This window comes from Brienomyrus brachyistius, chromosome 13 (assembly GCF_023856365.1).
Source record: "Brienomyrus brachyistius isolate T26 chromosome 13, BBRACH_0.4, whole genome shotgun sequence".
Lineage (NCBI taxonomy): Eukaryota > Metazoa > Chordata > Actinopteri > Osteoglossiformes > Mormyridae > Brienomyrus > Brienomyrus brachyistius.
The window spans coordinates 7,770,119-7,797,643 of record NC_064545.1 but is presented as its reverse complement, the minus strand read 5'-3'; the positions used below and the strand labels follow the sequence as shown (position 1 = coordinate 7,797,643).

The 27,525-nt window shown below is 49.4% G+C and overlaps 2 protein-coding genes across 3 annotated transcripts in view; both read right to left on the bottom strand.

The window, feature by feature from the left end:
* Nucleotides 1-19,070, bottom strand: part of abtb2b (ankyrin repeat and BTB (POZ) domain containing 2b) — a 34,975-nt gene extending 15,905 nt beyond the window's left edge. Inside the window, 4 exon segments of the mRNA XM_048973461.1 lie at nucleotides 17,735-18,328; nucleotides 18,331-18,367; nucleotides 18,369-18,441; nucleotides 18,443-19,070. Of these exon segments, the coding sequence (XP_048829418.1) occupies nucleotides 17,735-18,328; nucleotides 18,331-18,367; nucleotides 18,369-18,441; nucleotides 18,443-18,585 (847 nt within the window). The 5' untranslated portion in view covers nucleotides 18,586-19,070.
* Nucleotides 19,071-20,549: 1,479 nt separating this feature from the next.
* Nucleotides 20,550-27,525, bottom strand: part of b4galnt4a (beta-1,4-N-acetyl-galactosaminyl transferase 4a) — a 114,991-nt gene continuing 108,015 nt past the window's right edge. Inside the window, exons 16-23 of one of the 2 annotated variants that reach the window (XM_048973459.1) lie at nucleotides 26,090-27,428; nucleotides 24,887-25,227; nucleotides 23,615-23,768; nucleotides 23,295-23,367; nucleotides 22,872-23,025; nucleotides 22,137-22,263; nucleotides 21,783-21,892; nucleotides 20,550-21,482 (exon numbers count right to left, since the gene is read on the bottom strand). In XM_048973459.1, the coding sequence (XP_048829416.1) occupies nucleotides 21,397-21,482; nucleotides 21,783-21,892; nucleotides 22,137-22,263; nucleotides 22,872-23,025; nucleotides 23,295-23,367; nucleotides 23,615-23,768; nucleotides 24,887-25,227; nucleotides 26,090-27,428 (2,384 nt within the window). In that variant the 3' untranslated portion in view covers nucleotides 20,550-21,396. Of the gene's footprint in view, nucleotides 21,483-21,782; nucleotides 21,893-22,136; nucleotides 22,264-22,871; nucleotides 23,026-23,294; nucleotides 23,368-23,614; nucleotides 23,769-24,886; nucleotides 25,228-26,089; nucleotides 27,429-27,525 lie in introns of those variants that run through there. The other variant, XM_048973460.1, reaches the window with a different exon arrangement.

Genomic DNA, 27,525 nt, shown 5'->3' with positions numbered 1-27,525 from the left:
CGGGATGTCCCGACAGGCACGGGGCTAATAGGGATCCTTTGGGTGTTGGGGGTATAGATAATGCCACCCATTAATCAATATTAAATCATGCTGCCCTGCCCTGCACCCACCCAAACACCTACGAAAGAAAAACTTTAAAATATTTTTCTGTGATGCTTTTCCAGCCCTAAAGCTGCAGAATGTTTCGTCACATATTTTCCTATTACCACGTTTAAAAAAAACATGAAGCAAATGTTATGCTATTTTAGTATTCACTTACAGACAGTTTACAGATGTATTACTGACATCTGCGAAGTCGCGCTTCGCACAGCTCTCTGCGTGCATTATGGGAAGGAAGACAAAGCTAAAGTGTGATCATCCCATGGTAACGTGGCCTTTCACAGATCATCTCGTCAGCATCCTGCATTCTTGCTCAGCTAGGCGATGGGCATGCCGGAAGTTTCCTAGTTGATCTGGACATTGGTAGATGATCCAAAAGTTTTTGAGACCGAAAAGGGAAACTTCGGTGTGTATTTGCGCAGCTGGTCTGCGTATTTATGCAGCTTTATGGAAGATTTAGCGCTTGGTAAATGTGGTGACTGGACCAGGTGGGGGGCAATTGTAGAGCACCTGGTCAACGGCCCGGGTCATTAACCACAATGCTACCAAGGGGGCGACCTCAGGTATCCTGGGCTGATGGGGGTGGAGGTCACCCCCCTGTCCTGACCCTAGCTCTTCATTGCTCCGCCTCACAGCAAACATTAGCTTAAGCCTTTTGACGGCTCGGGGTATGAAGACTCCTGCTATGGCTTTGATTTATGGAGGGACATTAAGTGAACCGAGCCCATCGCTTCATATCTGTTCCGGTATTTATTTGTCAATAGTCTCTGCAATAACATCTTCACTGTACTATGTATGCAACAACCATAATAAAAAAAAAAAAAATCTTAAACCTAACTTTGAAAACCACAGACTCCCATCTCATTCAGTGTTGAATGTTCCTTCTGTAAAATCTGCAGTGTTCATTAAGACACAAAGAGGTACAACAGTGTGTGTGTGTGTGTTATATTACAAATGTCCCCACAATGTGATAAACACACAGAAGGAAAAACGTATGAAAATCTGTGACCGTGATAGAAAAACAAAAATTTCCAAAAGCCTTTTACTTTGTTTGGTAACTTACGGTTAAAGTCAGGGCTCGAGATTCTGAGAATTCCCAGGGATCCACAAATCCAAGTACCCCCCAACATCATTGATCAGTGCCCCCACAACCCCCACCCCAGTACCCAGCAACAGCCTGAAGCCCAACTTTAAAACATGGGCAGGAAAAATGCCTCAGGGTTAACAGTAAACCTTTGAGGAAGGAGGGGGAAGGAAAAACAAATAGTGGCCTTAAAGATTCCTGAACTGTAAATTCCTGCAGACAGGCTCAGTAACTCCACAGGTTTGCTTTAGGTGCAAGTTTTAAACACACCTTACATTTATAACGATTGGGGGGGGGGGGCACAGCTTAAGCCTACACTGCTACAATGTTACTACACTGGAGCTCCACCTGATACCTCCCCACAGGAATTTTATTTAGGGACGTGAATGTCAAAGGAGAGCATGCAGCATGTCAGAGCCCATGGTGCAGTATGACCAGAAGTATTCAAGTGCAGAAAGATGCTGATGGATGCGAAGAGGAAACGCAGTGCTGCTGTTAAAACACTGTGACTGGGCCGCTCTTCTCAGAGGCACTCCTAAGCGCTCCCTTTACTACATCCTTGTTTTATGCATACTTATTTTTCTAGCTTTAACGGGCTTAGCCAAGTCCAACTAAACACTTTCATGTCTCTAGTCTTTTTACACCTTGAGGAGTCATTGAGTGGTTATTGGATCAGCCATAAAACCCTGGTACTACCTCGTCATCTTCTGTGTAATCAATCTGCATTTTAGTAACAGTGCATATAGGGAAATGCACACTACTATTCACTTGCACATGGTAATGAGTGAGTTCTGTGTTCCTTTAGGTTATACAAGCCCAGCAACTGTCCGTCATTCCGGACCGGTCAAAGCGAGGCTCAGCCACGCACGCCAACAGCCGCTGCATGCCCCGTGCTCACCGTTACCTCAATGATCCATTGAGCATAATTAACTAAAAACAGCAGCTGTTAATTAGCCAGCATGGACACACCCCGGGGCTGAACTGTCTACTCATTAACACGGATTCTTCTGACATATTTGTTTGATAATTAGTGTGATGTTGTTATAATTAGCCGGCTAATGCGTCAGGTTTCATGTGTATTTTAGCGTTGGGTTATTCTTGGAAGGGACACGTCATCTCTGATGAGTTTGTTTTTGGAAAGACCATAGAGACAGTTAGCAAACAGCCTATCTGGGGCCTGTGTTTCTGGGCTCTGAGATTACAGTCACAGGCATCGCCCTCCTCTGGCAGGCCTGTGGGAGATTCCCCGCCGCTTCCGGTGACGTGCGGCCCATCCACCCCGAGCCGTTAGCAAGAACACAGCGAGAACACCACTGCTGACCTGGAGCACGTTTCCGGGATCGCGCTCAGATAACATTCCACCTTTCTATCAGGGATTGCTGCCCGTCGACTCCGAGAAGAACAAAAACAACATCTGGGAGAGATGTGGAGGGTGGCAGCTGGTCGAGGGCAGAAAACCACACGCCCTGAGCAGAGGCAGACCTCTCTGGCCACATGGATGTGGAATGTGGGATCATCTCACAGTGGCTTCGGTAGCCAAAACACACACTCACGTGTTTACACACGCGTGTGCGTCATTTTCTAGGGCAGCACTGACATCCATGTGTGTTTATACGTCGCCCTAGCAAATTAAACACACACAGTACATATACACATATATTACGCTGTTAGTATATCATATGATTACTAGAAGAGCACAGTATGCTAAAATTCCACCTGTTTATACAGCCTGATACATACAGACACACACACATGTTTTGTATTAATATCTTTGTAGGGATTGTCCACTTATTTCTATTGGAAAAATCTTAATCCAACAATGGCAACCCTAACCCCTACTCAGCCCTAACCTTAACGATACGTAACCAACAAAATACAAGACATTTAAGTTTTTTTTTTCTTTATCGCCATCACAGATTTTTATAAAATTGAGTATCCCCTTGTGGGGACCAAAAAGGTCGTCGGCACAATATTGTGGGGACAATCGTAATATATATACAAAGGCCTCAAAACACACACACACACACACACAAACACACACACGCACACACACACACACACACACGGGGTGGGGGCAATCTCCACTCGGAGGGGCCGGTCCCATGTGCGGCTTACCCACAGCCCACGTCACCGTCGGTCCCTGTGGCCTCCAGAAGTGGCCCACGGACCGCCCACCCCTTCCCGGGTCGCACGGGGCCAGAGGCAGGCGTGGATTTCCACATGCAGCCGTTGGGGTGGGGGTGTGATGCTCTTCTGATTGAACTAAAGCTACAAATTACAGCTGGCTGTGGCTCGCAAGCTCCTCAAACCAAGTGGCCCCATCAGGATGAGTTGGGCTAATGAAAGGAGAGAGGAGACCTGCATTTCCACACTGCTGCACTGCCGCCAAATCCTCCGCTCGTTCAGAGAGAAGCCCTGTGTCGTTCTTTTAAACATTGGCTGTAGAAAGACACCTTCAGAGAGCACAAACAGTAAGGCCTCGCTCGTTTTCCTGTAGACTGACTAGCCTGGGTATAGAGTCACATTTTTGATTTTGATCTGCTTTGATTTGATTTTAATCCCCGAGACTGATAAATGCATCCCAGAGTCCCCACTTTCTCCCGCACTTTCTCAGCTGCACCACACCCAAAATCCCAGCCCAGGCCGTCATAGGAACAGGGCGACAACTCCCAGATCCTCAAGGGCTATTTCAAACTAGCAAACACCTGTTTGAGCCAGTTCACCCAGGCCGAAACCACCACAGGGAAGTCTGGAGTCCTGCAGAGGTTTCCCTCCCCGTGCCTCCCAGAAACAGAGCAATGCGGCCAAACGGGTTGGATAAAGCGAGGCAGCTGATTGGAGACACACTGTCTAAATCAGGGGCAAACAGGTCGATCAGTCGAGTGAGCGACAAGACAGATACCAGGGAGGGCTGGACCAGATAGGTATAATTAAACTAGAAGCGACAGGACTTAAGGTGGGCAAGCACCCACACTGAGTAATGTAGCAGGAGGGTAAAAATAGTACTTTCCACCACTTAGTCCCTCTTATCTCAGCCAGGACACTCTGCGTTTAATCTGTCGCTGGAAATACCCCAGTAATCAGTCATGGCTATAGCTCATTCCTGGCTGACCTGCCAACAGGGGTCCTGACAGGCGTCCCGTGACGCCCTAAGGTCAGGCACGCCACGGACGCCTTCACACCTCCTGATTGGTGACACAAGGATATCCGAGAAGGGGCTGGCATGCACCCGGGAAATCTCCTCATTAATCACGCGGACAAGGCAGATTGCAACCGGGTGCTGGAAAACGCGAGAAAAAGGCAGGGAACGCCCTCGTCTCCGACCTCGGCAGGAGGAGAGAAGAGAGAGAATAGAATCACGACTTCTATAGTTTAATAATAGGTCTTACTTTCATTTAGCTAAAAAAAAGGGCATTTCAGATGTTTTCCTAAAAGCACCAATCTACAGCAAGGCTGTGGTAATCTTTGGCCATGCCAAGTGTCTTAAGCACCCAACCCAAATGGAGAACGGCAGCTTTTAATGGCTTTCTGGGCCGGCTTTTCGGGTTGACGCAGAGCCTTACTGTACGGGATCCTCAAAATGACCTCATCAAGGGCCATCCCTGGGGATTCCATTCCAGCCCAGCAGTGGGTGCCTGTGGCTTTTCATTAAATTTCCAATCCCCTGCTTAAGAAGAAAAAAAAAGAGCAATGAGGTCCCAGCCTACCACTGACGCAGATGGATTTGTGTTCTGCATTACACTCAGAGTAGGCCTGGTTCCTCTCCCCTAACGAACTGCACACGACCTGCTTTCCCCTCCACTGCACGAATCATAAGTGTTTACATAAAACGGCAAAATCAGAGCAGAACAATGAGTGCAGGCACAACGAGGAAGAAACTGCCAATGTGTGTAACAGATTTAATCGCAATTCTTTCACACAACTTAATGCATACAAATTTGACACAAACCCAGGGCTACTTCTGGTGTCGCTACTGCATGAATCCTGGTAGGCAGAGTCACACATGTAGGTAGAGAGTGAGGCACCGGTTTGGGAAGAGGATGGAAGAGACGCCTGCCTGATTTTTCAAGGCAAGTAAGAAAATTCTGAAAAAAACAAACATCCACTAAGGTCTGTGGCCTTAGTCTTGGAACAAGTGTCTTCAGTTAAGACCCAAGTTCGACACAAGGGGGCCGTTTTACCGAAGGATAACCGACAACACGGCCAATTTATCTTGAAACAGGAAGGTAAGTAACAGCTTCCCCAATCGGTTCCCCTCCACTCGTGTGATCAACCTGTGCTGTTTTCCCTCCTGCTTCCTGGACACAGTGTAACAGTCAATCGCACAAGGCGGCCATTCTGAAAATGCGCACAGTCACACTGCTGTTAAACATCTTGGTTTGTGGCCGGCCGGTTAGGGGGCGGGGATTGGGTGCACAATGTAAGCACACATCAGTCTCTAGAAGTATGCCAGCACCCACCCCCCCCACCACCACCACCACCACCAAAAAAAAAACAAAAAAAAACTCAATCTGGTAGCCCATCCAAGCCAGCTGGTCCAACTCTGGTTCGCTGCTTAGATTATAATTTGCAGCTCATCCACAGATATGTCCAACTGGGCTGGTATCCTGACCAGGACGTCTATCAGGCAGGACAGACTGTTCCATTTTGTAACGCTACATGCACAGCATCGTCATTTCTGCAGGGTCCTGTGGGGGGTTGAAACTAGAGTCTGGACCTCAGCCACGTAACACTGAAGTCCCAAACTCCACGTACACAGAAGTCAAAATAACAGAAAATTACTTCCTCTCCCCATTACGGTGCTTCCTATCTCTCCAAGATGATCTCCAAGAGTCGAGAAGGCTACACGATGGCCGTTTTCCTTCTCACCCGTCACGTGATCATTAAACTAAACACTCCGGGGCTCTGCTGCCTCCACTGCACAAGCCCATACCCTGAAAGCTGCACCAGGTACTCGGAAAAGAAAGAAAAAAACTTAAATCAAGCAGGAGAGAACGGAGAAGGTGTCACATTCAAAGGCATGCTCTGCCTCACTGCCGTAACTCCCCAAAAATTTAACACTGTAGAGTGTTAAAACCGAACTCTGAATCTTTTTTTAAAAACTAAAGCAGCATGTTCGGTTTCTCAGGGCGATGCAGCCGTCCTTGTTTCACGAGTCCAGTTTACAAGCGTTCAGAGTCACATTCGCCTTATTCAGAACTCAGCACTAATACCACACCGGGGCGGCTCGTCTCCCCTCCCCTCAATGGTGCGCAGCAGGTTCCAGCCAGGAAGGAGAGCTAACCTCAGTTTCCTGGCAGACTGCAGTGACATTCAGTGAAATTACACCGATTCTCCTACACCGCCTGTAATTACTGAAAGCTTGTTCTCCTCTCTGGAGACATGAGCCGCTCGTGTACCCTGGGGCAGATCGAAAAATGCCGGCAGAATTAAGAGTTGAGAAAAAACAAAAAGGATTGGCTGATTTTCTGTTCCATCACAGGATTACCTTAAGGACATCTGAGCTCTGCTGACAATCTGTAAAAGGTCCAGCTTTCAATCATAACTCTTGGTCAGCTTGCTGACGCTACCCTTGGAATTTCTGTCCAAAACTGTGAACAGTGACATAAGCTCTGCTGTGATGTGTATGAATTTTGGCTCGTCTGGTCTGAAAGCGCAGTCCTTGTGCAGGCGCTCTTACTTTACTTACATACCTCGTCTTTTTATCCGTTTGTCTTGCATTTACTAATACTGCATTATACTTGAATTGTACTTGGATTCCATATTTTATTTTGGATTATAGCATTTTCTTTATTTTCGGCCCGCATCCAGCACCAGCGCGCCAGGTGTGCAGGTCGCATCCGGCACCAGCGCAGGTTCTGTGACAGCATTTCCGCCTGCAGTATCCCCTTTTCCATCTTCCAGGCTACCATCACAGTCACTGCAGCTCCCATTCCAGCACAAGGGGGAGGGGGGCTGCCATTGTCAACTCATAAATCCCCCCCCCCACACACACAAGCAGGCCAGCAATCATTTTCTTTCCATAACCCTGAGGGGCAGTAAAATACCTGTTGGAACATAATGGAGGGGTCATGCTGCCTGTTCCTGGCTTACTGAGCAGCCACCCCCAGCCATACCAATCCCCTCCATGACAGGAATGGGTAGGAGTGCCCCACCGGCTAGCCAACTGGACAGGGCTACCACTGCCACGGGGTGGGGGGGGGGAGAAGTACCCTGGCCAGCGCAATCAGATAGCGAATGGGAAAAGCTGCCTGTGGAACTCAGCACGCTCCAACCTGCCCCCCCACAAGCCCAAAACAAGTGAACATTTTCCCGGCGCTGCACTTCACTCTCTGCCAATGTCCATTTTCCATTTTTTGGACATTTCTTTAAAATAAAACACAATCTCTAAGGCATCCCAGCTAAATGCATTTCCCGATTCAGGGTAAAGTAAAGGTCAGCCGTTTTTTTACCGAACACATTATCCATTGTGACAAAATAATTGCTGAACAATTATTACTGGTGTTTTAATGAGCCAAGAGTCTCAACTGTAATTAATAATTGGGAGCAAAACAATAACGAGGAGCAGAGGAAAAGAGAAGAAAAAATGATGAATTAATCAGCAAACCCACATGCAGCTTTGTACCAAGTATCCACTTGTACTAAATCACTATATTTTATTGGTACGATACACACTGATCAGCCGTAACAGTAACATTACATTGTGCAGATCCTGCTCTGACCCGTCGAGGCCTGGACTCCACAAGACCTCTGAAGGTGTTCTGTGGTATCTGGCACCAAGACGTTAGCAGCAGATCCTTTACGTCCTGTAAGGACCTCCATGGATTGGACCTGTTAGGCCAGCTCATCCCAAAGATGCTCGAACAGACTGATATCTGGGGAATTTGAAGGCAAAGTCAACACCTTGACCTCTTTTTCATGTTGCTCAAACTATTCCTGAACAATTATCGCAGTGTGGCAGGTCACATTATCCTACTGAAAGAGGCTACTGCCTTCTAGGAATACCATTGTCATGAAGGGAGAGTACTTGGTCTGCATTAATGTTTTTGGAGGTGATACATGTCAAAGTAACATCCACATGACCCGAGGATTCCCAGCAGAACACTGTTCTGAGCATCACACTGCCTCTGCCGACTTGCCTTCTTCCCATAGTGCATCCTGGTGCCATCTCTTCCCCAGTTAATGACGCACCCACACCCAGCCATCCACAAGATGTAACAGAAAATGAAACTCATTGGTCCAGGCTACCTTCTTCCATTGCTCCATGGTCAGGTTCTGACGCTCATGTATCCATCGTTGGTGCTTTCAGTGGAGGACGGGGGTCACCACGGGCAATCTGACTGGTCTGCGGCTGCACTGTCTGTTTTTACACCTTTCTATCATAGCCAGTATTAACTTTTTCAGCAATTTGTGGTACAACAGCTCTCCTGTGGGATCAGACCAGACGAGCTAGCCTTCACACTCCCCATGCACATCAGTGAGCCTTGGGCACCTATGACCCAATCGCCAGTTCATCAGTTGACCTTCCCTGGACCACTTCTGCTAGTTACTGACCACTGTATACCAGGCACACCCCACAGGACCTGCATTTTGGAGATGCTCTGACCTAATCATCTATCCAACACAATCTGACCCTTGTCAAAGGCACTCAGATCCTTACACTTGCCCAATTTTCCTGCTTCCAGCACATCAACCTCAATAACTGACTGTTCACTTGCCTGTTATACAATGGCAGCCTAATATAGAACAGCGTCCTTGACAGGCATCATTGTAATGAGATAATCAGTGTTATTTACTTCACCTGTCAGTGTTTTTCATGTTATGGCTGTACAGTGTGTACTTCATACACAGACCTGTGAAAGGTGGTTTCTTTGGGACACGCAAGCCAGAAGACGAAGATCTAAAACATAAATAAAAAGTTTCCCTGTACAAACAGCTGGTTAATTTGGTGAAATTAAATAACCTAATCACCCAAAGTTCCAGGAAACCCCAGTCCCCCTAAATGTCATCCAGACTAGTGACAAAGTTATATTTTAATGGACAGGTCAGTGACCGCAGAGGATCATGGGATATCCAGCTCACCAAAACAGAGGATTCAAGTTGCGCTGGGTGTTTATACTATACCCCTGCTTTTCAATGTCTTCCCAGCTAGGTGCTATGTAATCACCATTCTGCCTGTCTAATATATGCTCTGGGTGATTCTGAAGTAACACTTAGTCAATAGCCAACTTCATAGCAGTCTAATCGCTTGACATTGGCTTCCATTTTGGGAAGCCAACCACTGAGGAGCAGAAATGTGGGCAGGAGGCAGAGAATTCAGTACCATCACAGGCTTAGAGCCTGGCCAGAGGCTGAGACGGTCAAGGCGGTGGCCAAGCTCGGGGGGAGGGGGGGGGTTGGGCTAAGATCACATGATCCATGATCCTAAGATCCATGAGGGATGATGCTTACTGTCTTTCTCTCTCCCTCTCCCTCCATCTCTCTACCTCCCTTTTTCATCAGGGTAATTACTTCCCCAGCTCTCCCCTCATTTAAAAAAAAAAAAAAAAAAAAAAAAACATTTCCAAGCTGCTGTTCTTCTCCGCCTTTCCCACGAGTTTCAGGATAACGTTCCAGGTCTTTTGTGGTTCTTCTGTCAACAGCGAGCCAGAGGAGCCTGGCAGGCAGTAGATAGCCTTCCCCGGGGTACCTGGGGGGGGGGTGGGGGAGGGCATATTTCTGCAGACGGAGGGGCCACATCACATGTGGGCACCCAACACGGCCATTCAGACATAAAAAACAACAAATTACTTGCACAACGTGTCCTCTGTGCAGCCGCTTGGATCGGCCTCAGATGCTGACTGTACATGGAACTTATCCTTTCACCTTTGCATATCCAAAACCAACCGCTTTAATTTTAAGTGCTTACATATTCAAAATCATCCCATTTGGAACGAAGCATCAGTGATTTTTAAACCTTAGTTTTATGCATGCTATAGCAATAGGATGTTTAAAAATGTGTTCATTTATAATTCTGGTATTAATAGTTACCTGTGCCAACTATAGGACTGGACATTTCATTAAAGCATATTTAAAAAATTAGCCAATGCGCCCTATGGAGGACAGACCAGGATCTTGAACGGAGAGAAGTTTGTCACAAAGGTACAGCCATCTGCTTTTCTAAGGCTCGGGAGATAATGATATTTCAAGACTTCTGAGAAAACAGAGGGATGTGTGTGGTGGGGAAGGAAAATGGAGGGGGGGGCAAGGAGGGAGGAACTCACTCATCCTCCGCCCCCCCCACATTCCATCTCACCCCCTTAGTTATCTGAGGAATGTGAACCAACTGATGCAGAACAGGTGCAACACATGTCCCGCAAAGATAAAGGGCACTGACCACGCTGGCCACAGGTGCCCGAAGAACAAAACGCAGCCGAGTGAAACATGTTACCTTCAGTCAGTCTGGTCCCCATATCTTCTAATTCCAGCAAATGCAGCTGGACTGCGCTATAGGCTCTCCTAATTTGACCACTGGCCCATGACTGTTTAGATCCAACGCGTGCCAATTTAATTCGCTAAACTATTTCCTCGTGCGATCTCTCCCTGGCTGGCAGGTTTCTTGAAAACCCCCCGGGCTTTAAAAGAGAGAAGGGGGGCTGCTGAATGGCTGCAGTATGCTAGTCAGCGTGCTGTGCTACAACCGTCACATTTACGACGTGCCAGTCCTACAGTTCCGCTTGGCCTCCTACGGGCAGCTCGCGGGCGCACAGACTGAAGGGCCACTTGTCCGCTACTTCAAAGTTTTAAAAACTTTGAGGTGTGCGATTAAAAATAAGGGAAACTGGGCAGTATTTTCTGCTCTGGGACTGGGCAAAATTCACCAGATGAATAAAACAGAGGAGGAAGTATCACTGAAAAGGAGAGACTTTCTTCACGCTGTTCAGCAGGGAGGCATCTGCTTTCAAAGATGCTCAGCAGGCCAAGACCCTAGATAGCATGGAGGACCACAATTAAGATGGCACTTACTAAAAGCATCACGGTTTTAGTGCATCTTCAGACACAATACGGATCTACTTAAAGACCAGTCCGTTCTGTCACAAGCTCCCAGACGAGCCCTAAAATGACCTACCACCTGACCATCTCTGATGCAGACAATCAATGGGAGACATACTTAACCCGAATGTACCATTACATCATTGACGCTGGGGAAGTGGATTTTAAAAAAAGTCACCATTCAAGCTTTTCATGATATGCAAAGTTAGTCCCCACGGCCCCACAAACCTGTTCTGCCCAGGGCAGCTGTGCGATTCTGCGCGTTAGGACTCGTGTCTGTTGAGCCATCTTTGGACCCTTGAGCAAATCCCTTAAACCAGATTGCTCCAGAAGGGCTGGACGCTGGCCAACCCTGTGTTGTGACCTTCAGTATCTATCAGTATGTCTCACGGACAGCAAGATGGAGTAGTGAAAACACAAATATCCCCCCAGCAGTGTCTAAAGTATCAATATTACCTTGGAAAAACTTTTCAAACTGTGTAAACACATCAACTTGAAGTCACAATACAACACAGACACCCCTTACAGTCGCATCGCCAGTCCTGAGGACAGCGTGTGTCCTGCCCCCTTGGACGCTCTCGGTGACAGATGTTATCAAGTCCCACAGCCTCTCCACTCTATTCCACTTAAAGAAGCAGATCATAAGGGGCAATCAGGAGAGGCAATTTGCCAATCAAATGGGCCAATTTGCTTACTGTTAGCCTGACCAATAAGTGTTGGACTCCTAAGAAAGGACGCAGGCCGCCTGACAGCAGGGAGTCCCTCTGTACAATTGCCCCGGGGCAGCAATAAAAAGGCCTCATGGGGGGGGAAATAGATACCGTGGATACCCTTCAATAAAATCCACGCTGGGGGGTGCTAAAAGCTTATGCTTAGGTAAGACACACACCACTGGGCACACAAATTCACTCACCGGTATGAAAGAAAACAAAGCAAAGAAAATGAAGCTACTTATGTGGTGAAGGATACTATCCACTGGGTATTAAAGTCTTGGCAGCAAAAACCTGAAGCTCCGAGGAGAACCAGGATACCAGCGTCACACATGCTGGAGGAAGAAGTCAGGAACAAAGCTCCCTCGGTCTTTGTGAGCCAGCGCCTCCCGCCGCAAAAATTATTCCATTAGCAGTCGATTTTCTCACGGTATTCCAGAGGCCAGCACGGCGGCAGCTAACAGCCGGAAGCGAGTAGGGAGCCTTTGTATGCTCTCCCGCCGCTGGCTGGCCTTCCATACAAACAAATGCGGCAGAAATGCTAATGCCTGTGGGTGGAGAACCAGCCAGGAAGGGAAGCGGGGCTGACCGAGGGCACCCCACTTTCCCAGGGGAGCACGGAGGTCCCCTCCCTGTGGCTAGCATGCTAACGTCACGTTAAGGCTGCGGTCCCGGAGCATCGCCAGCAACATCCTTGGCACAAGTGGACGGGACGGGGACCAGGCTCTCCTCACGCCAACCTCCAGCGCCCCGAAGCCAGCCAGCCCACTCCAGGGACTACTGCTTGCGGGTGCTTCTGCGCCAAATGCACACTAGAAATATGGGCGTCCTCTCTATACGAACTCCGGCTAAACATGGCGCGGGAATGTAGCCCTCTTGAGCGATGCAGCAAACCAACTCGGCCTCATTCCAGACAGCAGCCCCTACAGCCCCCATCCGGGGTCACGGCCCAACATCCCGACTATCCCAGCGGTCCAGGTTACAGCCCGCGAGTGGGATACAATAAAGAGATGGGCTCATTAACATTCACTTTTCCTCCCCCATCTGCAACGTCCAACTGCAATAACCGTGTCGGACAGCCGGGCCTCCGACCATGTTTGTCTGAGGGGATCTTGGATTTCCTGCTACGGCAACAGACTGTTCGCTTCCTGATACTCCGTGGATGTGTTCCGCATCAGGAAGGTCGCTGACCACACAGTCTGCATTTCCCGCCCCTGGAGACGACTGGATCGCCCTGGCATTTGCTTAATAAAGGAGGAGTTTAAAGTACGCCGTCCTCCTCTGTTCTCATATTTACATACAATACACATTTAAATTACTTGATGGGGGGGAGACTTCTGCTGTTAATTCACTGTATTTCCCCAAAGCTGAACAAACGCAAACTCTATAGCCCGTTGAGTTTAGTTAGACATGCTAAGGGCTTTCAGAGGTATCACCTATTGGGACTGGGCTGCCCTAGAGCAGGGGTGGGGAACCTGATCCATAAAGGGGCGATGTGGGTGCGGGTTTTTGGGATGGCCTTTCAATCAGCCAATAACAGTGGCTCCCCAGAACTGGAGTTGAGAACCACTGTTTTATTACTGGCTGATTGACAGGCCGTCCTAAAAACCCACACTCACATCGGCCCTCTGTGGAACAGGGTCCCCACCCCAGGCCTAGAAATTACAGCTAAACCCCTTAGCTGGTGAGAAATGCATCCTGGGAAGCAGGAGAGGGCAGAATAGAGGGGGTGGTGAGTCAAGGAGGAGGGAGAGACACTGAAAGTGCAACTATACCCTGATGTAGCTGGAACCAGCAAGCAGATCCAGTCAGCAAGCACAGGACCTTTACACTGGGTCGTTTGATGGGCAAACTAGTTCCCATTTGGACAGAGACCTCCCAGTGTTACGCTGTGAAGGCCCCTTAATCATAGGGGTGTTGCTGCACTAACAAGCAGATACATGTCCATCTAAGGACGATTAAGTCATCTAGACCATTAATGTTGATATTTTTCTTGCTGAGCTGACTGATAGTGACACCAAAAGAACCAAATAATGGCATTTTTAAATCCCTAAGCTAGAAAACAGACAGGAATGTTAGCAAACACTAACTACTTCTGGGTGGGGGGGGGGGGTGTCCAATTAAAAATAAATAAAACCTGGCTGTGTAGAGTGGAAATTTCCATTTATTCCTTGATGCAATATAATAATATAAAGCCATTATCCCATTAGATGCTTATTTTCCCTGTTATCTGTCTGTAATTTCCTTATGTCAATACACCATTTGTAAGTGGAAGCCATTAAGATGCATTACAGGACGTCTATAAAAGAAACGATGCTTTGTCTTGTGAAAGCGTATGGAACATAGAAGGATGATTCAGCATGGCGTAGGCCTCGTTTCCCGCAGTGTAAATCTCCTTCAAAATATATTAAAGGAGGGCTGTGGAAGCCTGAGAGCGAAGGACCAGTGGCGGAGCTGGTGAAAGGTCCTTTTCTGGGTGTGAGTGATTCTTTGTTAGGCTGGAGTCCGCCTGTTCTTTGCTTAAGGCATTTCTTTGAGGTTTCCCATTTCCCCCAGAAGCGCGGTTGCTCGCGAAAGAAATTAAACGAAAACTGAGATGAAAAAAAACAAACATGCCACACAAATAAAGGTCCAGTTATTTGTGCGGCTCCTCTTTCTGTGCGCCCTCCCCCCGGCTGGATGGACAGAACGACTTCTCTCTTCGTTCGAGTTCTGTCAGACTTTAAACCCGTTGTGTCATTGTTGGCCATCTTCCCTCCCTGCCCGTGACTTCCTGTCTGGGGCTGGTTTCCGTGGAGACGGCCAGATCGGCAGCACGTCGAGATCCTTCCTCGGCGATGAGGGCACGTGCCGCTGCCGGCCGGCCGGCCCAGTGGCACGAGGAAGGTCGCCCTGGGCCTCATGGAAGTGACACCCCCTTTCGTGCCCCAAAAACCACCCAACCCTTCAGGAGTTCCCTCACACGCTCAATCGGCCTCTTTGTGACTGAGGGAGGATGGAAACGGTTGGGCCAGGCGACGTGGCAGGCAGGGAACCTGGCCGACACCCCACACAGGTGTTGTGGCTGCAGCGCTGAGCCCAGAACCCAAGGCTCAGGGCCCAAAGCCAGCCCTGCCTACAGTACCGAGGCTCCACTCATTAAACCTCAAAACTCCAAGTGCACAGATTTCCTAAATGGGAATCGCAGCACAGAGAATTCAAGGATCTCCGTCCTTCCCTTCTGAGGGGCCACGACCAACTCCCCTTCACAAACCAAACCGGTTCTTCTCCAAAAGCCCCCCGCATCATTCTTGGCCCCACAGTGACTCATGTCGTCTCTAAATCGGAGGGAGGAGACGCTAGGAAATCGGGAAGCGCTAGATGGTATCGACTAGGGAAACGGCCATGGGCTCCGTGCCCTAATCTCATCACCCGTGGCTCGAGTCTCCTGCCATTCATTTCCGGCATCCAATAATCTCCCTCAATTAGCCTGTTAGTCCCGCCTGCCGCTTTGAAGTGGTGCCATCACCACTGGCCCGTGCAGCCAGACAGGAAGTGGGTCGTCCTCACAACGCTCGTGCCATACAGACACTGGCCTGCACTGTTATATTTAGCTGAACAGAGGACATTATACCCAGTTAACTTAGAGTCTTGTTCAAAATTACTCAATTCTATTTTTATTAAAGCAACACAGGAAAAGCACCCCACCCCCCACTGCCACTCCAACCCCCACCCCAGTTATTGTTTTTTGATAGTTATTGTTTTTCATGCATGCAGGTGCAAAGGACCTTTAAGGGTGGAGTATTCAGTTGTCATTTTCTGTTAAATTGGTCTCTTTTGCTATGTCATTCACTGCCAACATGGCGGCCCACCCCCCCAGTTCGGAATAGGCTCCTGCGTGACGGGAATGCGGACTGGCACATGTCACCCACGAACGGGCATGAATAACAGCATGCCGGCCAGTTTTTTTCAGGGAGAAGCAGACAGGGCTCAGAAGTGGACCAGAGCTTTTAAAAGAAAGAAAGAGAAAAAAAATGAGTTGTGAGGGGGGAGGCGAGCTTGTTATTGGGGCCGTGGAAGTCATTTTGGCCTTAAACCTTTCCAGATGTGGGTCTTTTCGGCACATGAGAGAGGAACTTTTTTGTGCTTCTAAGACGGCCCTCCGGTGCAGAGCCTCCCAGCCATCAGCCCAGCCCACTATGCCCCCGCTGCCGTTCCCTCAATCTTTCCACACGAAGTCCGAGGGGGGCGGGTTCTCACGCCGAAATCCCAAACACACGCCGTGGGAGGGGCCCAATTAGCCCCACTTACATATGAAGGATTGTCTGCCCTGTTGGTGCGAGTTTAAAAAAATATATATTATTAAGATCACTACTGCCAAACGCAAGTAAAACGCACTTAGGGCGAGCCGGGTGGTCACTGTACGCTTCGCTTTCTAGGACTTAATGCGAACAAATCACAGGAATGTTATACGGACCAGCAGAGAGCTCGTTCTAGCGAGATGAACCAGAGAGCATGGCTCACAGTATGAAACTCAAGAAAGGGGGGGGGGAAGAGGAGATGTGCAGTAACTGATGGGGCTTCTTCAAACCCAGATGCTTTGCCACTTCTCCAACCTGCCCTGCAAGCTCTTATTTCTATATTGTAGAATTAGGTACATGCAAAATTTTCGCTTTTAGTTTCAAACATTCAAAAGGGTACACTGGCTCGTCCTGTGCCTGTGAAGGACCGCGGTCACACTGGTGTCGATAAACCACAAACATGCCGTAATTACGTTTACAGTCAGTCATCAGCAGCAAGCGCGCCAAAAGGACCACTTCCAGTCTTAATGAGATACCAGTCCCGATGATGTCAGTCGTCGCCACTCATCAGCACCAGTTAAGCTCAATACTTAAGCACATTCTCTTAATGTAATGCTTGTTTGTTTAAAAAGTAGTTAATTTCACTTTTAAAAAAAACTAATTTAAATGGTCGTCAGTTTAAATCCATTGGCTGGCTAGTTATTCCACTTACTCAGCTCGAAAACTTCACGGAGACATATTCTATACCTAAAGCAGACAAACAGTGGCTCCTGTCATTCTACACAAATAAGTCTCAGGAGCACATACCTCCGTTCTTATGTAAACTGAATATCGAGCACGCGCCAAACATCCTACAAGTAGCCGGGAACCAGCCCAGATAAACATCTCTAAGGACATGTAACGGCAAATATGTGTTTTCACAATCACCCAATAACTGGGAACAGTAAGATAAACACTATACTGTAGATATGTGTGAATGAGATCCGATGAACGTATCAGGTATTGTTGACAAATAAGAATATGTGTACCAAAAGAAGAGGCCAAATGTGTCCCATATAACTCAGAAGGACAAACCCATAGTGTTTCCATAGTGAAATGTACTTTTCGCACTCGGTTTGGTGCGGCTGCTCAGTGCAGGGAGCACACGGCTCCTTGGGCAGGGCTTGGCGTTGCCTGCCGCAGCTTGCCCCGGATTAGTATTTGCAAAGGTAACCAGGTGAAGCCGGTACGATGCGACAGACACGCTCTACGGGTTTTGGTGACATTTGTCGCTTCTGAAAATCATTCCCACGCCTACAATAAAGGCGGCCGTTTGATCTTTTTAGGACTATGAAAAATTAAGCGAATTTTGACTTGTTTGTGTAAATTACTGAAATCCAATTAGTTAATACGTACCTATAATTATCTGACCCCTATCACACCCTAAAATAATTTGAGGTCGCATTATAAGGAACTCTGGGAGAAGTTCTGCATTAATAATGAAAGTTCATGCATTAGTATTTGACAGGTTGGAAATCGGGGGTACGTACCGCTAGCATTCTTCCCGCATATCAGGTGTTCATAGGGCTGCAGGACGCCCCACAGCTCGGCGTCGTTATTAACGACACTCTCCAGCGTCTCCGCCGTCAGCATGCTGCCGTGCAGTCCGGCGTCGGCCCCCAGCACCCGAGAGCCCACCTCCTCCACCAGCGACTCCACGCAGGCGGTCAGGCAGATCGCCGCGTACTCGTGGATGCGCACGGAGATGCGAGTGTCCACCATCCAGCGGAAGAAGCGCCCCACGGAGAAGGTGAGCCCGCAGCGGCTGGACTTGCCCTTGCGCAGGCACTCGCCGGCGCTCATGCTGTACAGGGATATGGCTTTTATGGTGGCCGAGACGCAGCTCTCAGCGAGCGCCCAGCTCAGCACCAGCCGTATGGCACTTTGCACCTCGAAGCGGGTGCATCGGCAGTGCATGACGCTCAGGCGCTGGGCTTCTCTGGAGATCCGTATCAGGGCCCTTCGTAAAAGAACGGAGAGCTTCCGAACAGACTCGGCCGAGAAGGTTGCTCCTTTGCCGGAGACTCTGCGGAGAACCCGGCCAAGCTCTTCGTCTGTCCAGGGGAATTCCTCCAACTCCGGCAGCGGGGACACTTAGAAATTATGTCCTCTGGATCCTCGGGGCAGCACAGTGTTGACAGTGTCCCAGCTGTTGTTCCTACTGTTCATAGACCCGGAGTAGTACCACCAGTTGGCCCTGTGTGGGGCACCCCATAAGCGCATGCGAGTTTGACTTTGCCGAAGAAAGACTCAGGGACTTGCAGGAATCGCCAGCTCCATAACCCGAATCCAGAGTCAGATCCTCCAGGGTCTTCATGTTGGAAGTACTGATTCCTGCCATAGTGCACCGCGGATGCTGAGTGTTCAGTGTAGAGGACACAAGATCGGTTTCTGAATCTGGGCAAATGGGGATCAGGAACTTTATCCCTCCTTAACTGGTGGTGTTCTTTGGGTAAAAATCTTTTCCTAAACGGTACTCCCCCTTGAACTGTACCTTCATAAAATATGTATTTGTTATACACATTATTGAGACGTCAACAATCAAGGCAAGAAGTCCAATCAGCAGATCCCTCGCTCGTTGTTACACCTCCGGCAATGTAGACACTCGACAGTCTCATTCTGCGCTTTGATCCTTCCTCTTTCATGCTTTTCTTTGCAAACAGACCTAGTTTTCCATCCCTTTAAAGTTTGCGAGGCAAAACAGTGAAGAAATTCACCTCTCGGCGTTGGAGAAGGTTCCCATGAGTTGGGACGTGGTTTAAAGAGCAGGAAGCTGCCTGCTCTCCGCCTGATATCCGCCTCCAGTCTGAAGTCCCAGGACTGGAGAGCAGCGTGCGGGGAGCGGAGCGCTGGAGGCTGGAGCGCCTCGCCGGGCGCGGGCCAATCAGGGGCGTGCGGATCTCACCGAGCCAACCAGAGCGCTGTGCGCGCATACAATGAATCTCACATACCCAGAACGTTTTAATAATAAAAAAACTCGTGATTTTCCTTGTAATTTCTTTCTATATTTGTAAAACATCTTTCATGAATTAATTCATGTCAGCATATTACGATTTACAAGGATTACACATCATTTAACCCCATAAATTTTATAAAAGAATTCACAGGATACAGCTAAGTTAAAATCTGGCGTTTTTCAACATTTCAGCATTAGCAGGCTGTAAACAGTATAGTTATGTATTAGGTCCATTTAATCCGTTTTAAATAATACGAACTAACTGATATGGAAGTAAATACCTATGTACTGGCTCTAGAAAGCTTTAGCAGAGGAGAATTGCTGTATATGTACATCCAGTAATAACAAGGTAGATGATTAAATCAGCAGCTTTTCTTTCTCCAGGTGTCACAGGAGTAAATTAACCAAACGAGTGATTGTTTCCTACTGCGACTGCACTCCGGTCTAAGGTCAGGGATTCGTTAACTCCTTTTTTTAAAGTTCACAGATTTTACGGTTTACAGGTTAACTTGTCTGGTTTACTTAATTGTCTGAGGTAAACCGGATTTCATCTTTTCCTGTTTCCCCACACATCTTCAGTCATTGCCATTCTCAGACGTGAAGAAATGATTTTCCTTCTTATGGCAACTTCTGTCCTTGTTATCGCTACGGGAGTCTGCCAGTCACCTCCCATTGTTCAGAGGCCAGAATAGAGTCAGAGTTAAATGGATGGATGGATGGATGATTTGACGGAATGTTGATAGTCTGTTTTTATGTTTGGCACATTGATGGAAAAACGAGACCAACCCAGAAACCGTTGAGGCTTTAGCTTAAAATTTTATTTTCAAAAAGAACAAAAATAAAGGAAAAGCACATTCTTAAAACTCTCTAAAAAACAATTTCACAGAAATTATCCTTGAATCATATGTCCCTGTCTTTGTTTTTTTGTGTGTTGGCTCCCTCTTTAAATAGGTCTGGACCCTGCTGCATGTGAATGGAGATTCGGACTTTTTGTTTGGAGACGGAGGGAGGCAAGGTGGCATTTTCCAGAACTTCAGTCGATAAAATACCTACAGTGGGTCTATGGTTGCTCACATCTAAAAACTTTAGCACCTATCTAGCATCCCGAAGAAGTAACATGCCTGAATGCCTACTTAGTCCACCTGACCATCAGGTAGAACTATTGATAGCTGCAGGTAACTGCCCCCCCCAGTCTGTCTTCACCCACCCTCCCAACAGTAAGTGCCTTTCAATCTGTCATATCTTTACATCCTTAGCTCCACCCCTCCCCCATCCCATTTCCTGCCTCCTCCTGGCAGTCGCCTCGCTGGCCATGTCTTTGCGGACAGCCCCCCCCCCCCCCCCCCCCCCCATCTTCTCTACCTGTCTCTTCCAGGGTCAGCAGCATCTCATCTGATAGAACATTCGTACAGCCATAGCAGAATCCTTGGCCCATCTGTATATATTGTATAAAGAGCTGGAGGGGGGTTGAGTGGGGTGGGGTGGGGTGGGGTGGGGGGGCAGATCCTATCAAACCACAGGAATGCAAGCACTCATTGTTTTCCAGCCACTGCAGATGTTTAAAAGAGGGAGGGAAAAAAAGAAAAGCAAAATCAGGAACACAAGAAATACTGCTTTGGCAGCCAGAGTCACGCCCCACTCTGCGCACGAGGGCTTGCCAGCCGCTCACTGGGCACTGTCTCAGAGCGGGGGGTGGCTGCCAGATCCCTTGACAGCACTGCAACAAAAGCGAACTGACTTCACTAGTTCTGTGGGGCTTCTACCGCAATAGGGAGTTCTTTGCGGGACCGTTTCTGGGGTTGGGGGCTGCTGGCTTTAGTGCTGGATGGTACACTGCAAATGCGGCGATCGGCCAGTCAAGTAATCTTTCCCCCGAATCTCTGGGCCGTCTGCAAAGAGAATCTCCCTGTACGGCAACGGCAAGGTTCTAACGCAACCTGGTATCTGCACAGGGATTTATGTTCCACATCCACGCCTCTGGAAGGTCTTACTCTGCAGATAAATGCTACGAGAAAAAGGGGGAAAAAACTGCTTTGCAACCCTCCCTTCACCCAAACACAGTGACAGGCACACAGCTTATAATCAGGCATTGTTTAAAAAACAAAACAAGAAGCACCAAATGAGGTTCTTTGCCAAGCTAAACCCTTTTGGAAGCTTCTTACAGTTTCTTCTACCTCCACGTTTACATGTTGAGAGTTAAATTATGTCATTGATATAATTTTGAATTTCCTTCCCTGTGTTGTCTGGATTTGCTGGGTCTTCGGGATAAAGGGGGTCATCATCTGTCGTAAAAACAGACACCAACGAAGAACAATTGTCCACTTCTGTCCAAATTGTTAAAAAATTGCCCTCGATTTTAAACAAAAACAAAATCTCTTAAGCTGTTTATTGTAAGGAGAGCAGCTTAGAAGACAGACGTGGCTAAACTGCATCTTTGTCCCTACAAAATAAAGTACCCCAGGGTCTCTTGGGGCAGAGTGGGCCGTGTCCGAAGAATGTCCCTCTAGCGCAGAGTCAGCCTCTGGGATTGTTTTGTTTTCACTCCTCTACATCCGAGGCCTGTGGTCTCTCAGAGGTCTAACCTTTGGGGCTCTTCTTAGTCTGGGCGTTCCACATGCCCCGTTTGGAATGGTAGTAGTGGAAGAAGTTCCGCAGTCTGAGGCGTTCCACTTCCAGACCGTTCTGCAGAACCCTGAAACGGAGGAAGGGGAGCCAGGCTCAGAGATGGGCGCTGCTGGGGCATGCAGGCAGGCTTTCTGTCACCTGGGCGCATTCCCCATAACCCCCCCCCCCCCCCCCCACGACAGCCATAACAAAGATTCTATCTCTGATCCATCCAGATCTCTCCAGGAGGACTGGCAGACAGCGCCTGGCACAGAATGAAGAGCCCCCTGAAGAAGAGAGAACGCTGCTGTGCGAGGCGGCTCTGTGATTACCTGTCCAGCAGCTCCCAGTCCTCCCCTCCCCAGCGGTCCTTGAACTCTTCCGTGTTCATTCCCCCGATCTTGTCGAAATCCGACTTGTAAATCCCGAACAATCCAAATCCGTTGACTTCCCAGTATCCTGAGAAAGCGAGAGGGGAGATGGATTAGTTTGCTCTTTCAGAAGCCGGATAGATCCAGCATGGACTCAGTCAAGGAGTGAGAAGGCTGCGGCTTTTGCTGGTTCAAGGGGCCCCGCGTGTTGCCGCTGGGGGGTGGATAATGACAGAGGAACAGCGCTCAACATGTCACCATGGGCCCTCCCCATTGAAGGGCCCCTATCGAGTACTGAGCCCCTGGAATCTGCTCGGGTATCCATAGCCCCACCAGCATTCCTGATCACATACAGCTAGATTATGTTAATCACTTCCAAAGAATATTTTGAGCCTTGAAGCAACCTGCAGCTCAGTGTAGCCTCAGAACCAGGATTAAAGCAGGATTCAACAATGCAGATGGAGTAGTCTCTTAATTTTTTCCAGAGCTGTATATAAGATTCGATCAATATACAAAAAAAAATAAACCATATATATAAGTAAACATATATCAGATGGTGGGGTAGTCAAATTGTGAAAGAGATGTATTATAAAGAAGGCAGATTACGTAGCAACCATCCCACTGGACCTTATGAAGAAGTGTGTGTGTGTGTTTGCGTTCCTGCGCTTGTGTGTCTATACTGCCTCCTGGTGTTACCATTGGGCTCCTGCGGCGAGCTCCCACATCCCAGCCGCATGACGATGGGGGCGAAGGCCAGCCGGCCCTCCACGCAGTGCTTCCGGATGCTCTCCAGGATGTTGTGGGGGAAGTGGATATGCAGGTCACACAGAAACACGATGCTGTGTCTGTCCTGGGAAAAGCGTGCGGACACACGCGTGCGTGTGAGCACACGGGAGGCGGGGGAGCGCTTGAGAACGACCGGCAGCGCAAACATGGCCGGGGTCACACCTGCCTGCTCGCAAATCAGCCAACAATAACCTCTTTGAGATAAAGGGCAACCTCGCATACATAACAAATACCAACTCTGTATATTTAGAGTCTCAGGCTAAAAACAGACTAGCTCCTTACAAGACAGGGTCACCCCCCCCCCTGCTCCCCTGGGTCACCTCCCCCTCTCACCTCAATGGCGTCCACTCCAATCTGTAACCCCGCCGAGCGCTCAAAGTTCCCCTCCCTCCTGAGGTACTTGTACCTGTTGTAGCACATCCAAAGCCAGGAGTGGGGGCTTATAAATCTGACTCCATCACCAGTACAGTACAGCGTGTGAGTGGGGTGGGGGTGGGGGGGCACCACAAAGCAGCATTTTGCAACAGTTTGACGTCCATTGACAGTCATGTCACTGTCTCCCCAGGGGCAGGAAGCAGCTTAAAGTGCCAGCAAGAGACACATGATGTGATGTGATGTAGCGTGATGTGGCATTATGATGTGTGCGTGCTCACCTGGGCACTGCGCTCTCCCTCATCGCCTGCTCCACATCCATGTCCTCGCTCTGGAAGTCCACGATGATCACGCTGAAGTTGTCATCCTTGGTCTCCCGGTGGAGGAGCTCCATGTCAGAGATGAACTGCTGCACCCAGCGGGCCTGGTTCTTCACTGTGGGTGCATGTTGGCGGAGAGAGATGGTGGATTGAGAACAGAAGACAACGGAATGCCTTTATTGTCACTAGCAACAACAATGACATTTCCATCGTGTCGTCCAATGAGACGTGTGAGGGCAGGGTCAGCCATTAATTCAGTGACCGCAACACAGCTGGGCTAAAGTGCCTTGTTCAAGGGTCCAATAGTGATCAATTGGCCATGGGATTTGAACTAGCGACCTTCCGGACAAGGCGAAGACTCCCATCCCACAGAGCCCCCCCCACTGCTAAGGCTTCACTGTAATAAATAAAACAAAACCACGAATGTTCAGCTGTCAGGGAATCTGGAATGCATCTTTCCTTGCCTTGATTTCATAGCTTCTGCTCTTGAAAGGTTAGGTTCTGAGTAAGCCTCCCCAGGCCACAGAGAAATAAACAGGCCTGCAGTCCACTCCAGCTGTGAACAACTTCATTACGACTCGGCTACAATGAAGCTGATTCAAAACTATGGATGTGAACTTTTTTTTGTGCATTTTAAATTATGTGCGGTTTTTATTATGGGATTTATGAATTACTTACAGAGGTCACAAGAACCCTGCCGGCAAATAAACGTGAGACTAGATAAGGCGCAGAGAATAAAGGCATTTAGACCCAGCCGCTGTCCTGAATCCAGCCGCCTAGCAGCTGTCCTGCTCGGGAAGCCCGTGCTTACGTTTGGGAAACGGCTCCTCGTTTCCAATTCATTTGTTTTGGGAAGATGCTGAAGAAGAGAAGTATGACATTTACAGGAAAAAAATTATTGTTTACATGATGGAATGTATAAATAGCTCATATTTCAAGAGGAAATATGCTAACGGGAGGCGGGAGATTTCATGGGACACGTCTCTGGAGCAGAAGTCCTGGGTGTGTCTCCACTGATGCGGATCTGGCTGATGGAGTGGGAGCCGTCAAATGCTCCGCAGACAGATCTGCTCAGAGCCCCACGCCTTGCCTACATATTGATCAGGAAAGATGTCACTGAACATCCCTGATTTCCTGGCTGGCATCTTCTAACGCTGTCTCCCCCTGCTGGCCATAACACTGAGTCCTATAACACCCCCAGTCACCCCCCCCACCCCACCTCGAGGAGCTCACCTGGAACCACAAAGTGCACCATGACATCACGCCTCCACTGCAGCATGACAGGCTGGCAGAGCAGGGGCCGCGTGTAGGCGGAGCTCCACTGGGTGGCGCCGCGGCCGCTGGGCCGGGGGCTGGCGGTGGTTAGGGCGGGGCCTGGGGCGGCCGTGGTGGCCACCTCTCCGTTCTCCACGCTGTCCTCCAGCCGGCCGCGGTGCAGCAGGAGGTAGATGTACTCGGAGAGGCGCACCACCCGCTTGCCGCGCTCCATCAGCTCCAGCTCCACCAGGTAGCGGTTCCCCCGCGCCGAGTCCCGCCGCTTCTCCACGTTGATGATGCGTAGCAGGGTGTAGATGCTGTCAGAGAGAGAGGGAGAGAGAGTCCCTCAGCAAACTGACTGCATTTACTGCATCGGCATAATTATTCACTTTCCGTCATTGATTTTCTGTTACACTGTTGTCCAGGAAATCCTACATCACTACCTCTTCCAGGGTCAAGGATAACGGGCCTTGTTTTCAATAACTGGATCTCACTGTTCCGTTTTTCAGGTACTGGGGGGGGGGGGGGTGATCTGCCTGAAATCCATGCTTGCATTTGGGAAATGTGAGGTTGCTTCCAACTTGTTTATTTTGGAGAAAAGCCTCAACGAGGAATATCGGATATCCAGGATAATATTAACTGAGTACATTAATTGAGTGTATAAATAACTCAGATTTTGAAGAGCTTGTAAATAAACTATTTAATGAGAACTTTGACGTGAGCTTTAATGGTACCGTGTGCCCTTTTTAACCTTTGAGCATGTGCTGGGGTAGGCAAAGCCTCCACACTGCCCTGCCATTTTTATTCTCTGAGAAATGGCACCCAGTGGCTTGTCTGACAAGCCTCAAGAAAAATGTGCTCTACGCCGAATTTGATTCACCCCAGCCAGTCTTCGTTTGGCAGGAAAGCTCACGTGCTGCCTTCCCACACCGCCGCTGGGATATATTTTTTATTTGGAGCCACGGAGGAAGACAGTGAGGGCGGTATCCCAAAATGGAGCCTGATTTGTCATTCTGTGAGTTGCCCCTGACGGCCAGACCCGACTACCATCCCCTTTTCTGCCCTTCTTGGAGTTTGTGGGATATATTTGGGCATGTTATCCCCATGCCGAGAGCAGGCACATGATTCCCCAAAAGACTGCGCGACCTTCTCCGGCTCCGAGGGACCCAGACGCCTTACCCGCCGTTACGTTCGTTCAGCTTCTCCATGTACTGCGCCAGCACGTCCACCACCTCGGCCTCCGCCAGCTGCAGGTTCCCGGACACATTGCACCGGAGGTCATTCCAATCGGAGCGCAGGAGCTCGAAGTCCATGGTGTTGAAGGAAAAGGTGCGTTGCCAGTTGATGGCCTCCTCAGCCCAACCTGGCCGGGGGTCCGAATCCTCGTAGGTGTAGTCGGACAGCCCGCCCTCCTCCTGCTCCTGGTTCTGTGCTGTGTGCTGCTCCTGCTCCAGGCTGGGCTCCTGCTGTAGCCTGGACTCTGTGATTTCGTAGGTCCTCATGAAGGAGGTGACCCTGGGCTCTGTTAGGAGAAGATTCTCAGAGATGTTCGGGCTGATAGCCGCGGGGTGTGGAGAGGTGGGCCGAACACGACCTCGGCGCTGGGACACAGAGTTGCTGCCTCTACTAGGGGTGAATGGCAGTTCCTGTCCTTGCCTCAGGGCCTCTTCCCTTCCCCACTGGTGCCTTGCTGGCGCCGCCCTGCTGGTAGATTTGGTTACTGCTGTCAGTCTGGTTAAGTTGCCACTCAATAAGGCGGTCTTGCCATCCTTCAAGGGGGGTTTTGGCCACAACTGGGGGGAACTAAGCAAGTTCTTTTCACCCCGTCGCCTAGTACCCAGGGTGACAAGCTTGGTGGTCTTGCCGTTCTGATACAGGAAGACCCCTGGGAAGACCTCCCTCGGGTGGTGAGCAGTGGCGGTCTTGCGGGTGCGTGAAGGCCGGGGCCTGGTGATGTAGATCTTGTTAGCGTCCTTTCGGGGGTCTTTGCTGGGCAGGCTGTTGGCTCTGGTGATGATGCTACGACCAGGACGGGCAGAGTTGCTTAGGATCTCCTTAGCCCTTGGAAGAGTGGAGAGGGAGCTCTTCTTCGGGAACAGGAGGGCCGATTTGCTGAGCCGCGGTGGCATCTCCACACCCCCCCGCCGGCCGGGTCTATCTGGGCCAGTGCGGATCCAGGTGAGTGAGCGACCTCGCACCAAGCTGGGCGTGGCTTCTGGGGTCCCAGGACCTTCTCGATGTCCTCCAGCCTCCCTCTCAGGAGGCCTTAGATCTCTGCCACGTCCTGTCCACCTTTCCCTGTCCCCTTGCTCTGCCGGAACAAAGACGTGCTTCCTTTGCTGGCTGAATGTGCTATTTCCAGCCCCTGGACTCTCCCGGTTGCCTGTGGAGGGCGTCGAAGGCCTGGGACGGGTGTGGCTCGCCTTGCTTGGGACGACCTTTCGCCTGAGTCGCTGTGTATCTGCAGGTGGCACCTCTTCTTCCTCTGGGTCCACCCCTTCCTCCTCCTCCAAAAAATCTAGAAAAGAAACAGCCGGTGAGGACAGGAAACTGGCACCTGCCCCTTTAATCACCACCTGGCCCTCCTCCAGACTCATTACGCCTGAGGAGCTTAT